This window comes from Callorhinchus milii, unplaced genomic scaffold, assembly GCF_018977255.1.
Source record: "Callorhinchus milii isolate IMCB2004 unplaced genomic scaffold, IMCB_Cmil_1.0 Scaffold4, whole genome shotgun sequence".
Classification (NCBI taxonomy): Eukaryota; Metazoa; Chordata; class Chondrichthyes; order Chimaeriformes; family Callorhinchidae; genus Callorhinchus; species Callorhinchus milii.
The window spans coordinates 67,128,191-67,143,339 of record NW_024704745.1 but is presented as its reverse complement, the minus strand read 5'-3'; the positions used below and the strand labels follow the sequence as shown (position 1 = coordinate 67,143,339).

The 15,149-nt window shown below is 39.7% G+C and overlaps 1 protein-coding gene across 1 annotated transcript in view; it reads right to left on the bottom strand.

Moving 5' to 3' along the window:
* Window positions 1-220: 220 nt before the first annotated feature.
* LOC103183275 (fibroblast growth factor 9) overlaps window positions 221-15,149 on the bottom strand; it is a 28,592-nt gene continuing 13,663 nt past the window's right edge. The window contains exons 3-4 of the mRNA XM_007900658.2: window positions 12,465-12,568; window positions 221-1,032 (exon numbers count right to left, since the gene is read on the bottom strand). Coding sequence (XP_007898849.1) covers window positions 787-1,032; window positions 12,465-12,568 — 350 coding nt within the window. The 3' untranslated portion in view covers window positions 221-786. The remainder of the gene's footprint in view (window positions 1,033-12,464; window positions 12,569-15,149) is intronic.

The window sequence follows — 15,149 nt, the reverse complement described above, 5'->3', positions numbered from 1 at the left end:
AGATTGTCACTTTCAGAACAAAGGGGTTACTGGAATCCTTTTATATCCATGCACCTTTACATTAACTCACATCAACTTACCACAGATTCATAATGGCCATTAGGCATTTTTTACACTTACAAAGCCTAAAGCTTCCAAAATGCCTATCTGGCCTGTACATATTTCATTAAAAATAAACTCTATATAATAAATAAATATATAAAATAAATATAATGTTGCCTTTGGAATTTCTATAAATAAATTTAACTTTTTTTTACTAAGAGGTCTTTGCTTAAAGCCCTATGGGGTAGTACCATTGAACTGGTAGATGAATTGTCTTTTTTTTTTGCTTTTTTTTAAATCTTTTTTTTAAAAGTAGGATTGCGTCCTCCATGCCATTATTAATGCAGTGTGGCTTGAGCATGTCACCAGCCAGAATCCCGATGAATCAAAGTATGGCAGCTATGCTGATACACAATGAAATAGAACGGATCAAAAATTTAAAGCGTGTCCCATCTTTGAGCATGCATCAGGCCAGCCGCCTCCTCAGCATTTCATTATATTCCTCCCTCTCACACATTTTTCTCAATCAAGCAAGTGGCACAGGCTCACCTCTAGGAGGACAGACTGTAAGTGCAGAACAAAATCAGATCAGCGTGTTCCATCCAAGCCTCCATACACAATGCATGCGACAAAGTTTGGCAACAGTAGAGCTGAAGTGATGACACAGCTAATCGTTTAGAACCCACCACGAGAACCCATTATAGTGGTTGCTTTTCAGTGGTCCAAACTTAAGGATTGTCTTCATCAACTTTGGCTTAAAACATCCTTATATAATTCAGGTACTTTATCAGGGTCCACTGGTCTAGGTAAAAAATGTGTAAATTTTTGATGCCGTTTAGTCCTAGTCCCTTCCCTTGGGGTTCCATCTTTGTTCAATGCGACAAAGTACCGTCTTCCAGTGTCCGCATGCTTATATAGATTCGATGAGTAGGTATTGTACCAGTTTTCCTCAAATTGTTCCCGGAATACACACTCTGCAGTCAATTTCTCCTGTAAAACAGTAGAATCAAAACATCATTATTGATACCGAGATTTATTTTTGTTCATGCAAGCTCTTGTTTCATCTTTGCTGCTCCACACATCCAATACTTATGAATGGATAGGTTAAGACACAGTGTTAGGTCAATTACATATCATTACACCTATTAGGCTATATAAATTCAACAAATCATAAAGGAAACGGCACCCAGACTTCTGGCAGTACCACTCTTGAAATTAGATACAGGGAGGTACCAGATGACAAATACAACCTACATTTGTATTGCAGCTTTCACATAAAAATGTATCAAATTATGCAGTTGACAGAATTTAGATTAATTGGAGATTTCTACTGCTTGTCCAGCTAGGACCATCCTAACCTTGGCTTTGGTTTGCAGGGTTAATTGGAGCAGTACAAGAAAAATCCAAGCCCAGTGAGTTCTACTAACAAACCAGGAACCACTGAGACAACCACAAAGGATCAACTTGATTTCAATATTCCATTACCATGACAACTCAGCCCCAATAAGGTAGATTAATTAGAAATAAAGTGAATATTTTTTATGGAGACAACTGTGGCAGCTAATTTCCACCAGAAAATCCCACAAACAACAATGAATAACCAATTCATTAAATTTCTTGAGTTGAATTTGATACAACTCCAGGTCACTTCACTCCTGCCCCAAAGTGCTGGACCACTGCTCTCTTCAGGCTCTCTTTCAATTAGTCCTTCCAATGCCCCTTCTAAACCGTTAATAAAACAGACACTCTCTAGTCTTAAGGCTTTGAGGGCATTGACTCTCTTGAAAACTTACATAAAAATAGATTACACATCCATACTCAAGCCAATACTCTCTAAGGCACATCTGGAGCTCGGTTTTACTGCATATGTATCATAATATATTTTTTATCACAATGCAAATTATTGTATTTATTTTACTCCCTACTGTTTGATTGAGAGCGTTTCTTTTGTTACGCACCATAAAAAATACAGCAATGGCTGGCTTGTATTTTGTTTGGGATTTTCTGCTCACCATCACTCTTTGAGACTAAGATGGGGAAACCACCCACTCAATATTGTGAGCGTGAATCTTCATCCTACACATAATTACGTTTTGAGGCACATTAATGTGTCTGTGTTTGCCTACAAGATTTCCACTGCACTTTACAGTAAATGCTGTCAAGCACTTTTAAGACATTGTCCTGACATGAAACGGGTGCTATATCAAATGCAACCTATTATTATGATTATTATTATTACTATAAGGTGCTATAAAGATGGAAATTCAGTGGAGCAGGATGCTAAAGCTTCAAGTTTAGAATCAATTACATTCCACTGAGTTTGATAAATACAGTTTGTGGAAAAGAGCATCAGGGAGGCATTTATATAATCCTTTCATTTGATATAGAGCCTTATCACGTCATTGAGACGTCTCAAAGTACTTCATAGTATATACTGTAAAGTAGATTCACTGTGTATTTTGTGAGCAAAATATGGCAGTCAATTGTGGAATTGAGGAATATGAAAAATATAATGTGTTTTTCCATGGATACCAGACAACTGCAACGGTATTGTGCATTCCTACGTGCACCCAACAGCAAGCTCAGCTTTACATGTCACGCAGCCGACACACCCAAAATCTGCCCAAGCCTTGAATGCAAGTTCACAGAAAGCCAGCAACCTCGCAAATGTTTCCATCGGTTGCCAGCCGAGCCAACGCTAGATACTGGGAAGGTTTCTGAGCCTGCAGGCTATGTGCAAGAAACCAGCACTTCCAGTATGTATTCAGGTCGACAGTTGCACCATGTTAGGCCAGAGTATGTAAAGAGCATTAGAAATATTTTTATAGTATTAGAAATATTATCCTTGCTCCTCCCTACCTCCGAACCCCCTACCAACTTAACGCTCCTTCCACTCAGGAGGCTCCAGCCTGCTTCACGTCCCCCACCTTGCCCGCCCCACAGTTGGAGGGCGGGCTTTCAGCCACTCTGCCCCCACCCTCTGGAACTCCATCCCACGGTCCCTCCGCCTCACCTCCTCCCTTGCCTCCTTCAAGAACTGTCTCAAGACCTTCCTCTTCGACCGTGCCCTCGGTCACCATCCTACCCTTACCCTCCCTATCCTCCACCCCACTTGATCCCAACCACCAGCTCGGGTGCAGATCCCTGACTGTCTAGTACTTTGGGACGTCCTCCTGACGTGAAAGGCGCTATACAAATGTTTGCTGTTGTTGTGAACTTCCTTAACCAAGGATGCTCTTCCAGCACTATCTACAATACTGGTCAGAAAGACTGATCTTTCTGATACCACTTACCTCCAACTTTTCTCTCTATTACAAGCTTACTTATTTCTCTCTGTTATTAATACTGTTTTAACTTATTTGTACCTCCTAGGCTCCGGAAATGCTACTCTCTACGACTTGCCTCCTTTATGCTTCCTCGCTGCAGTTAAAATCAAGTGCTGCATTCAGAAATTAGTGTCAGATCAATCATCTGGTTGGGAAGTGACAGGAAGAACTTGCACAGTATGGATTACTGCTGGTGTCTCTATGGGGTTCGATGTTGAGAAGATCCCCTGAATAGGATTCTGAGGAAATCTCTTCTTCCAACAGCAAAGGTCAGTTTGAAACAGTGCAGAACTACACAAGACAATATTTGACCCAATAAAGAAAACAAGATGTGATCTTTATCATTTACTGCAAGGAAATAAATGTGGGTCAAGGCACATTTTGCTGCAGTGTAATACTTTTAGAAAAGTGATGCAGTTCCTGCAGTAGGTTGTCCTTGATGAATTCACCTTTGAGATGCAGCTGCACATGTAATTTGTCTTATGACTAATACCTTTGCTCTGTTGCTGCAGTAGATGTGCACACGTACTGTTCCATCACTGCGCTTCCTGTCTCAGCTCTTCATGTTGAAGAGCTGGCAGAACATCAGAGGCCCAAAATAACTTAGCCTTAGGTTCATTGTCAGACAATTTAAGATTGTGCAGAATTTTTGGAAAATTCTCCCATTCAGCCTTCATTTAGAAACCTTTTTCTCCCACAGTTCATTTTAAATTTAGCCTGGAGGTCAATTTACAGATAATAATAATAATGCTTGCATTTGATATAGTAATGCCTTATCACATTGTTGACACAATGCATCAAAATGCTTCACAGGAGCTACTGCAGAGTGCAGTGACTGAATTTGTAGATAAATACTCATTCTTTACTTCGGAGCACTTGTTTATTTCTATTTTTAATCACTGAACATAATTTTTATATATATTTTTATGTTTTCATTATAAGGAAAACACCCATTCTCAGGCACATAACGCAAAGCAGAATAGGGCAAGAGGACAGGGGGAGATTACATCTACAGTAAATAACGATATATTGCAATCAATGTACGTTTTACAAATGACAGACAGTATTTCAAAAATAGTTGTCGTTATGTAACCCTCTGGCTGTAGCCATATTAATTAAGAAATAAGAGCACATTCCAAATCCCATTTATACTGTGTTTGCTGAGCTCAGCTCAGGCAAACAGTTGAGCACTGCATTTGGCCTCTGTGCACCTGGATGAACAAGGCAGGAAGGGGGTGGAAACCAACCAGGGTTCAAAACCCTCCGATCATTCTCCTGAGGCTCCTGCTGGAGGTTACACGTTGGCAAATGTCAGGTGAGGACATGATCAGGCTTGACCATGATGTCCCTGTGCAGTCAAGTCACCTGCTAACAGACCCCATCAAGGCGCACAAATGACTCATGTGCACTTTGGTGAGCCAATGCGATGCAGTGAGCCTGGCTCTCGTGCTAGCGTTTCCTAGTAGAAGGAAAATAGACTCAAATATTAAATACTTTCAGGAGATGGGCAGGTGAGGAGAATTTCTACATTTTAGAGGAGAAAGGTTGTCAGATATAAAGGGGAAGTGGGACAAATCCATGGAGGGTGGGGACAGGCTTGGTTGTCTGGACCTGAATGCTGAGGTCTCATATGCACCATTTTCCAATAAGATTAATAAGGAAACTGGATGTGCACCACTCCAATTAACAGGAACTCCATTCTGACAAGGTCTACTTTTGGCTTGTGCGATGTACTTACGGTTGCCAAAAGGAGTTCCCAGTCGGTTCCACATTAAAAGAATCCTGTTATAACTAGGTACATATTGGACCCCATTTTTACAAAAGAAAAGAAATTATGAATTGAGTCAAGTTACAATAAAAGTAGCTCTTGGACAATTTATTAATTTGTACCCTTCACAAATGTCTCTGGCTATCTCAACAGCTCCCCAAAGAGAAATGTTCCTGATTAGCGAATGGTAATTTTTTATACATACACACGCACACACTTTAATTGTAAAATAGGGGTCAAGTGCTATGTGCTGTGCTTGCAGAGCAACAGGAAACATGAAACTAATTTAAATCAAGTCTCTGTATGCTTTGTAAGGAACGGGAGAACGTGACACAAGTAGCACAGAAGAAAGTCTCACTTCAAATATACATCTTGTTTTTTATGGAAACAAAGTATGCTGGAATCCACCATTGGAAGAAAATCTGTCGGGCAGCCACCAGCATGAAAGCCTTTCTTTCCTGTCCGCACGCAGCTTCAATGCCTATTAGCAGGAATGGTGCAAGCAAAAGTCAAGTGAAAATGTTAAACACTTGTTTTAATTGCCCCATTAGAAAAGTAAGACAATTGCTGAAGTGGAAAGCCGCGGGAGATCAGACAGCAATCGGTCAACTAATCAGTCTCTGTGAGGCTTTCCTGTGGAGCGGTTCACTTGCAACCCAAGAATTGGAACCGATACTCAGATTGCTTGGACGTTCCAACACTCCATGCTGTCAGTTGTGTCAAGAAGCCTGCAATAGTTATTTAAGATCGTGTGTTAAAATCAAATTGAGGTTGATGTGTGGCTGAAAAAAATATTTCTTGCCTTGCCAATTTTTCTCCCTCCCTCTCCTAAAACCCGTCACTCACACAATGATATTGCATCCATGGATGCCAGCAGCCATCTGGTACGTTGCACATATTTTGTGTGATCCTAGATAGTTGGGAGGGTGCGGGGGAGTGGGGGAGGTTAACTTATTTACAATGATTACTAAAAATAGAGATCTTTTCGTTACACCTTTATAAATGTTAAAAAGTAAGGAAAAGGCTGCTGTTTTAGTGTTGAACATAAAAAAAGCCCCAGTGAGTCCCATCATTGAGGTTAAATTACAACTGAGTCTAATTCGATCTTTCTCATTCACTTTCATCATATCCAGCCTTGAATGTGTCAACGACCTACTCACTTCACATCTCAGCTCTTCTCTACCCAAGTTACTATCCAGAACTCTGCATCCCATGTCCTCTCCCACATCAATCTCAAAATTTAAGTTCATTTATGGAGAATTTGGGAAAATGCTTACTTTTTGTCCAAGTTTGGATGCTGGCTTCTGTTATGATTTTTTTAAAGATCCGCAGAAATCTAGCTAAGAAATTAATCCCTAATTTAAGAATTTTCCAAAATTCCGTAGAATCTCAAATAGTAAATATTAAATATTAAAATAATGGTTTAAGAACAAGAACCTAAAGTAACTGCAGCCTCGGGCGTCACAAATTGTTACTTTATTCTAACCATCTGTATTGTGTGTGTAATAACAGTATATGGTGTAATAACTTGATTCCCAGGATGATATCTTCAACACAGATTATATTTAAAATATAACTGTATTGAAACAAATCATTAAGAAATGCAATTTTACTCCTATTTATAATATATTGTTATTACACACAGAATGCACATGGTTAGAATAAAGTAACAATTTGTAACCAAATGCTAAAAATAGCTACATATATAACAAATGTCACTGAGCATGAACGGCACATCAGCATTTTTATGCCAATTAAGAAGTCCATTATTATTGATCTTTTCTTCTTTTTAAAATAAAACAATCAGTTTGACCCCACTGTAATGGGAGCACTGTGGTGTAATGTGTTTAAGAATCCAGAAGGTGGCATTTATTTAGTGAAATTTCATGAAGCAATATGCTTGAATGAATTATGCATTATAGTAATGCACACAAATTAGATACAGCATTACAGAGCAGTAGCCTCTAAAAAGGGAACACCCCTTAGGCGAGCAAGCCACTTCCATCCTCCTGCCCTTCCCATAAAGAAAACCCTATTTAAAAACACTTTTACATTACGAGTTTGTCTCCTGAGACAAGCCCGTCTGTGCAGGTAACTTGTAAAGAGAAACATCCGGATTTCCCGGTGGTGAACCATTTTTCCAAACGCAAGCACAAATATCTGATATCATCCCTTAAGTGACTCAATGCCAAACACCCTCACATTAGAAATTTACTGTTGCATTGCCTGCTACCCAAACAACATTAGCCAAGCCAGGAGAATGAGGGGGGCAAAGCAGCCTGATTGATATTCAGGTGTGATCCTTGTTGAATGGATGGTGGATTCAATGCTGCTGGTCAAATGTGTCTTTCCTAGGAAGCAACGTAGTCAGCAACAACAAGTGTGACATTGCACCAAACTCCCGCTACTGTGCTCAACTCAGTCCACCGTGCTAATCTCCGACTACTGTACTAAAGCGGGGTGTAGGAGGAGGCAGGGGTTCACATCCACAGCCAGACTTTAATTCCAAACTCTTAACAGATTTATTGATTAAAATGATAACCTGCACATAATGGGGTTAAAGTTAAGAGTTGCCTAATGAAGAAGCTTCTCTATCTGGTATCTGTGCCAAGGTTTATTTTCAATTAATGTTCCCTTTAAAAGGTCGCCCATTAACTGGCAGATACTATTAAGTCTAAATATCATAAGAGTACATATAAACACTTAGATATGTTATTAAATCAGAGCTATTGGGCTTAACGCCAAGTCAGAAGGAAGATGAAAAGGCCTGTGTGTGTGTGTTCCAAAGGAGCTCCTGAACAAATGCCTTTTCTCATTCCTAACTCCTTATGCTTTTATTTGTCAGTCAATGGTACCAAGAAAAAGTAGATTTTTGTACAGTTAGCCCTTGATCTGAAACACCATCAAGAAAATCGTTTTATCGTTCATGAACAATAAATATAATAGCCCTTCCATTTAGTATAGCGCCTTTCACTTTGGGAGGACATCTTAAAGCATTTCACAGAATATACTGTAGACTGGAGTGACTGTGTCTTTATGGGAGGATGTGGCAACCAATTTGAGCACAGCAATATCCCACAAACTGCCATAAAATGGTTGACCAATTTTATTTGGGGGATTATTGGGCAAACACCAGGACAAAATCCCTTCTTTTTTGAATATGATATCTTTAATGTCCACCTGATCAGGGAAGACAGGTCCTCTGGTTAACATCCTATCCAACAATACAAGACACCCCCAGCACTGCACTTGGAGTGTCAGCTTAGACTAAAGGATTTCCAGCTCCCGATATGAGACTTGAACCCACAACCTTCTGACTCAAGACAACAAGTGTTACCATTGAGCCAGGCAAACACACATATTGTATTGGTTTGGTCTTCTCTCAAAGCTTGAAAGCAGATTCCAGACATACCAGAAAAACAAGCACTCCTCTTTATTAGAGCATTTAATATTCTGCTCTAAGAACACTATTGCTTTACTGAATGAAACTTTAAATTATCATTTATGTACTTCCGTGCATGTGTGTAAAAATAGGTTGAGTCTTCTTTGTGATACCTGTCTCCAGAGCAAAGACTCAAGGGTGTACATTAAAGCAATGAAGTCCTTTGTGCATGTACCTCTGATTGGATAAATTCTATATTTAACCGTTACTATTGGGATCTACTGTAAACTACAGGGACATGGGGAAAGGGCAGGTCAATCAGATGGAAAGAATTGCTCTCAAAAGAGCCAGCACTGAAATGATGATGATCTTCTGAGCTGTAAATTTCTATTATTTATGGATACATTAAGATTTCTGAATGAGTTTCTTTAAATTATATGAAATTACAGTTACAGTGCAGTTGGAAACCATGCGGTTCGAGCTCCAGGAGATGAGTTTCCACTATATGAATGGTGTGTTTATTGAATCATACTGTCAAATTGAGTATTTAATTTGCAGAATTTCACAATTCTATTCTGAATCTATGAGTGAAACCCCACAATTTATAAATATTTATATATTAGCATGGGTCAATGATGCATTTCTGTGTTAGGAATTGGGGAAAATAAGTTTTCCAATAGCTAAGATGGTAACTATATTTAGCAACTACGCAATTGCGGATTCGTCTGCAGCGTTTCACCCACAAAATACACAGTCTCTCCACTTTACAGTATATTCTGTGAGACATCTCAAAGATGTGATAAGGGCGCTATATCAAATGCAAGAATTATTAGTATTATTATTATTAATACAATAATAATAATAATAATAATCCTCGCATTTGATATAGCGCTTTTCACGTCAGGAGGATGTCCCAAAGCGCTTCACAGAATATACTGTAAAGTGAATTGACTGTATATTTGTGGGCGAACGCGGCAGCCAATTGCGCACAGCAATGTCCCACAAACAAGCCAGAAACAGAAACCATACAGTAGTTTGGTTCAGAGACTTTTAATCATGGTTTGGGTTTCTGCAGCTGTGACCTAAAAGAATACAGGCCAGAAAGGTCCAGGTTAAATATCAGCTGAGCTTGTGTTGCTACAACTAACCTAAGTGCCGCTAGATTTCTGCTCCTGATCCATCTCCAGTGACCCCTGCTGGAAAACACCTATGTGTAGACGCAGGACAGGATCAGATGTGACTGGACTGACTCTCACGACTGAATAGCCTGTCCACACTGACCGTCTGTGCTCACTCGTAAAGAATGATGATTTGGTTGAGGGACCAAGGGCAGATGATGCCCACAGAACTGTAGCATAGCACCAAATAGTGCCTTCAGGAGGAGTGGTGAACACTGGAGGAGGAAAATTAAAAAAAGGGTGCAATATACAATATACATTTGTATAGCCCATTTCACGTCAGAAGGATGTCCCAGAGGGATTCATACCAGCTGATCACCCGAGACAGGGAGCGGGGGCAAGATGACTAAAAGCTCATCCAAAGAGGCAAGTCTTAAGATGGGCTTCAAAAGTGCGGAAGGAGGGGGTGGTGAGATGGAGAGTCTCCAGGATGGAGTCCAGAGAGTGAGGTCAGAACGCCTAATAACCAATGGATGGGCAGATTGGGCCGGGGACACGAAACAGGCAAAAATCAAGGCTAAGAATAAAAAAAAATTCAATTTCAAACCTTTTTGGGCGCCTGTGAATATTTTAAGTTGCTTTAACTTTGCATTTATTGATAAAGCTTCTACTATGAGAGAGCATTTTGTTACTACTACAAAATTTATTTCTTCTTGGGTTATGTGACTACATTACAGTAATTACCATTAAGGTACAGGAACACAGAGGCCGTAAGGAGCAGTCAGCATGAATTTAGAAGCAATAGGTCATGCCTCACAAATCGACTGGAATTCTTAGAGGAGGTAACAGAAATTAGTAAACAAAGGCTATCCAGTAGATATAATTTATTTGGATTTTCAAAAGGCACTTGCTAAAAATTCTGCACCTAAGACTTGTAAACAAGGAAAAAGTCCATAGGATTAAGGACAAATTAGTTATCTGGATTTAAAATTAGCTTAGCAATAGAAAGTAAAAGGTAATGATAAATCGATATGACTGGCTGTGGTGACAACTAGAGATTCATGGAGATTTGTCATGAGCCATAACAACAACAACTTGCATTTATATAGTGTCCCTCACGCATTGTAGTATCTCAGTGCACTTGACAGTGGTGGAGCCTGGCACAGAGGTAGGGCGTGGGGGTGGGTGACCGTAAGTACGGTCGAAGAGGAAGGTGAGCAACTAGAGTCCTGCTCACAATCATAAACAAAATAGAGGAAGATACTTCTCGTAACACTGTATTCATGCTGACTGTAACTTTTTATGGTGATACCAAACATGTGGCCAGATCATTAGCGTAGGAGAAATTGACAGCACTTGAAGGGATCTGGACACGATAAGTGAATGGACTGTGTAAACTGGCAAATTGAATGACTATAAATAAACATTTTCGTATTAAAACATAAAACATAAAACACACGCACATAATGGAGGAAAGGCAAAGACAAAAAAACAAAAAGAATTGGGTTTATTATTGGCCATTCACTGAAATGATTGAGTCAATTTGAGACAGTTATCACAAAGCTAATCATGTATCAGGATGCATCTCAAGGACATTTGATTATGGAGGAAAACATTTTAACTACATAACTCAATTGGAATATTGCCAACTCACAAGACCTCAGCTCCAATGAGATGTAGGATCAGAGCCTGTATCTTGCGAGTTGGTGTGACATACAAGAGTCACCCTGCTGAACATACGATTTACATGCAAGGAACCTTTCTGGCAGATGTGCTCCTCAAGCACTTTTTCAATCACATTGGTGCATAAAGGGATCAGGAAGCAATAACAAGGCCCATTCCAGGACACAGAATTCTTTAAGTTTTAAGAAAACACTTGAATAACTCATAGAATATAAAGTTTGAAAAGGAATATAATTTTATTGTTTAAAAAGCTGAAATCAGGATTGTATTTATAATCAAACTATTTAACTTAAACTGCTCACAGAACAAGAAGTACAAAACAGGCAATTCTAAAGGCTAGAAGATTTGTTCCCCCAGAGATTAACTGATAAGACTCTTATCAAAGTAATTGATATGCTACCTCAGTGAATGCCTTTCCACCAGGTTGAATCAATACGTAGTTCTGGATTGGAACTGAACATCATAAAGATAGATATGTACATAATTCACCAAATGCATTTTCTCATTCCATAATATCTTGTGCCTGTATGCTCCAAAGTATAATGCATCCATAGTGTGGTAACCTTTAAACAGTTTAACCTTCACCAATGCAAAGTATATTGTTCCAAAACTCTCCAGTATTAAAAATGCCATGAAACAACTGAAGAAACACTTTGCAAGAACAAAATTAAGAATTAGAGAATTATGTAGTGACTTCAAAGAAAGCAAGGTATGGTAATGAGAAGGTAATGGACTTTTGATTTAAAAGCGCAGCCTTTGCAGGTCAAAATAATGAGACAGTATCCTTTTGTTGGCCCACAAAGGTTGGCACACGTTAGAAGGTACACTGTGTAGTTTTGATTCAGGATCATTTTGAAATACAGCCGAGATAGGCTCACAAAAAGGATACATTCTCTTTAATGTGACACTGCAGCTTTGAAACTGCTTGCATTGCATGGTTTCAGTAAAAAGGATTTTGTTTTTCGTTCACATTGTGTTCCCGACAGCTAAGGAACCCAGGTCAATTATTCATAAATAAACACTTTGTAATTCTTTAAAACACAGATGACCTGTGGTCCTAAAAGAAACTCAGCAATGTTTCTGAAAAAAGCTGCTGTAAATGTAAGACACAGTTAAAGACATTGAAAAGGCATATGTGGACTTACCGACCCATACAGCTCTCCCTTCTCATTCATTCCGAGGTAGAGTCCACTGTCTACACCACGAATGCTGACCAGCCCCACTGCTATACTAATGAACTCCAGTATACCTGATGGTGATGACAACAATAAGAATCATAAACAAACATGTATGTTTATAATACATAAAAGTGGAAGCACCTATTATATATATATCACTGTAAGAAAAGCTTATCATGGGCTATGGGATCAGAATGAATAACTCCAGTGAGGGGAACAAACATCTATGCTCTCAATGGGGAAACGGCTTCTGAGGAAACGGAGCCTAGGAGACAAATCTAAAGTCTGCTGGGCATGACCACCAAGAGGACAGAATCAGAATCACCTTCATTGGAGAGTGAAAGATGCCTCCTTGAACTGACCACTGTGAGAATTTGCACAAGTCTCTACAAATAGCTTCAGGTCACATGGATATCTTGTACACAGGGACGATTCCTAACTGTCTTAAAGGGAGCGTCCCAAAAAAATGTGTGCACGTCCCGTATGCTGTGAACCTGTCCGCACTCCCCACTAAGGTGGTGGTGGGGGGGGGGGGGATAGGGAGGGGGGCACAAGACCCCCATTGTAACTGGGCGGCAGAACCCCGAGGTTCTGAAAAACTTGGCCTCTCCACCAAAGTGGAGTGTGCAGAGGCCACTCCCTGCCACAGGGGGCCGAATCTGTTGCATCCTGTAAAGGTGTAATAATATGCTGCGTCTTTTTTTCCTGTAACAGGTTTGATACTGTCTGCGATAAGCGTAAATATATATCAACAAATAAATATATATATTTTGTTAAAAAAAACAAATAGCCTTCAGTTGAGACATTCCAAAAACCCTTGTGTGGCTACCAAATGCCCCCTGACAACAACCACTCAGCAGGGGATTCTGGAAAGCCACCCAGAAATATTGAACTAAAAGTAAAATGGCCAATAAGATAGTTGGGAGTTATCTTGTGGCCATTTCGCCCACAAAATATGCAGTCAATTCATTTTAGAGTATGTGAAGCGCTTTGAGATGTCTCGAAGATGTGATAAGGTGATAAATCAAATGCAAGGATTATTATTATCATCATCACAATTTTTTTTCCAAAAATATATCCAATTCTGGAAATGGTACAGCGAGTGTCAGCAGGCTATCTGACCATGGGAAGAGAAGAGGGTTGGAGAGTAGGGATTATAACAGATCCTGTCCTCGCCCAACATCCACACTCACACTCGCACAGACACATACACACACACGCGCACAGACACGTGCATACACGCAGGCACACACGCATACAGACACACACACACACACGCAGGTGCACATGCACTTTCAGGCAGTGATACCGAGTCAGACATAGGAGCATTGTCTGATTTTCTTTCATGGGTAAATTTGGAATCTAACTGCTGCCTCAGCCAAGATCAGCTAAAGCGGAGATCACACCATGACGTACCTAGTTTACACAGCTCAGTTTCATTGGCTTTACCATCTAAGCCATTGGGGAGCTAATGTTACCTTTTCTGTGCCAACCTTGCTGTTATGAATCAACCTTAACAAGGCAGCATTGTAATGTGAGCAAAGGATTAAAATGAAAAAAAATCGCAATGAGATTCCAGCCCAATTGTGCTCAGAGAGATCAGAATCAAGGTCTACAATCAAAAAGCAATTGCAAGGATCTTGCAATCTTACCCCAGGAGACTTGTTTTACCCACAAGGCCTGTGTGGGTAAAATATTCTATTTTTGTCTGTTGAAAGCAGAGGATCAACTGATTGATACTGATGAAGCAATAATTTACAAATAGTAATGCCATAGAAACACTGCAAAGGATTAATTACAACAATCATTTATTCCATCTCCCTTAACAAGCCCGATTATTTCTAAAGAAATTAAGTGATCCAGTAAATAACAAACTGTACTTTGGCCTTTACAGAATCCAATAATTATACATCCCTAAATAATTTTACAAGTGGGCTATTTGTTATGAGTATTTTTATCTCATGTTTCACAGATTGTTTGCGTTCAAAGAATTCAGACAGATAAAATTTGCTGTAATGGCAATCAGGATAATAAGAGTACATGGGGGCATAAGAAGCAGAGTTCCAATGACATCCAAAACTCTGCTCCATTCAGAACTCTATTCTTGCTCCATGTTTCATGTTCTTTCCCCCCACCAGCTTCCACAAGCCTATCATCCCCCTCTTTTGCAACCCCCCTCACTACACTTTCCACTGGCTTCCTAGCCACTAGTGGATCCAGATTATTGTTCTCATGTTCAAAACCCTCCACAATCTTTTCTCCACATTCTTTAATATTTTTCCTTCCCGAGTAGATCCATATCTCCTTCCTAAACATTTCAATTGATTCTTCCTCTATGACCTTCTGAAGCACTGTGCTCCATAACCTCAGATATGTTTGCTTGCAGTCCAACACTGCAAGCAGTAAAAGACATAACTGATGGCAACTGACCACAGAACTGTTGAAGTACTTTTCTAGAATGTTCATTTTTCATGTAGAAAGATGTGTCAAGAATTGATGAGGAGAATGATTATTGGGAGGATAATCTTATTAAAAGGTTTGGGTGCCTACCCAAAGCACATCAGTGAAATGGGCCTTAAATTATATTAATGTGACACCCTCCTTCCCTAACCACTGCTGGAGCTGAAATCTTCAGATTTCAAAATGGTTCAG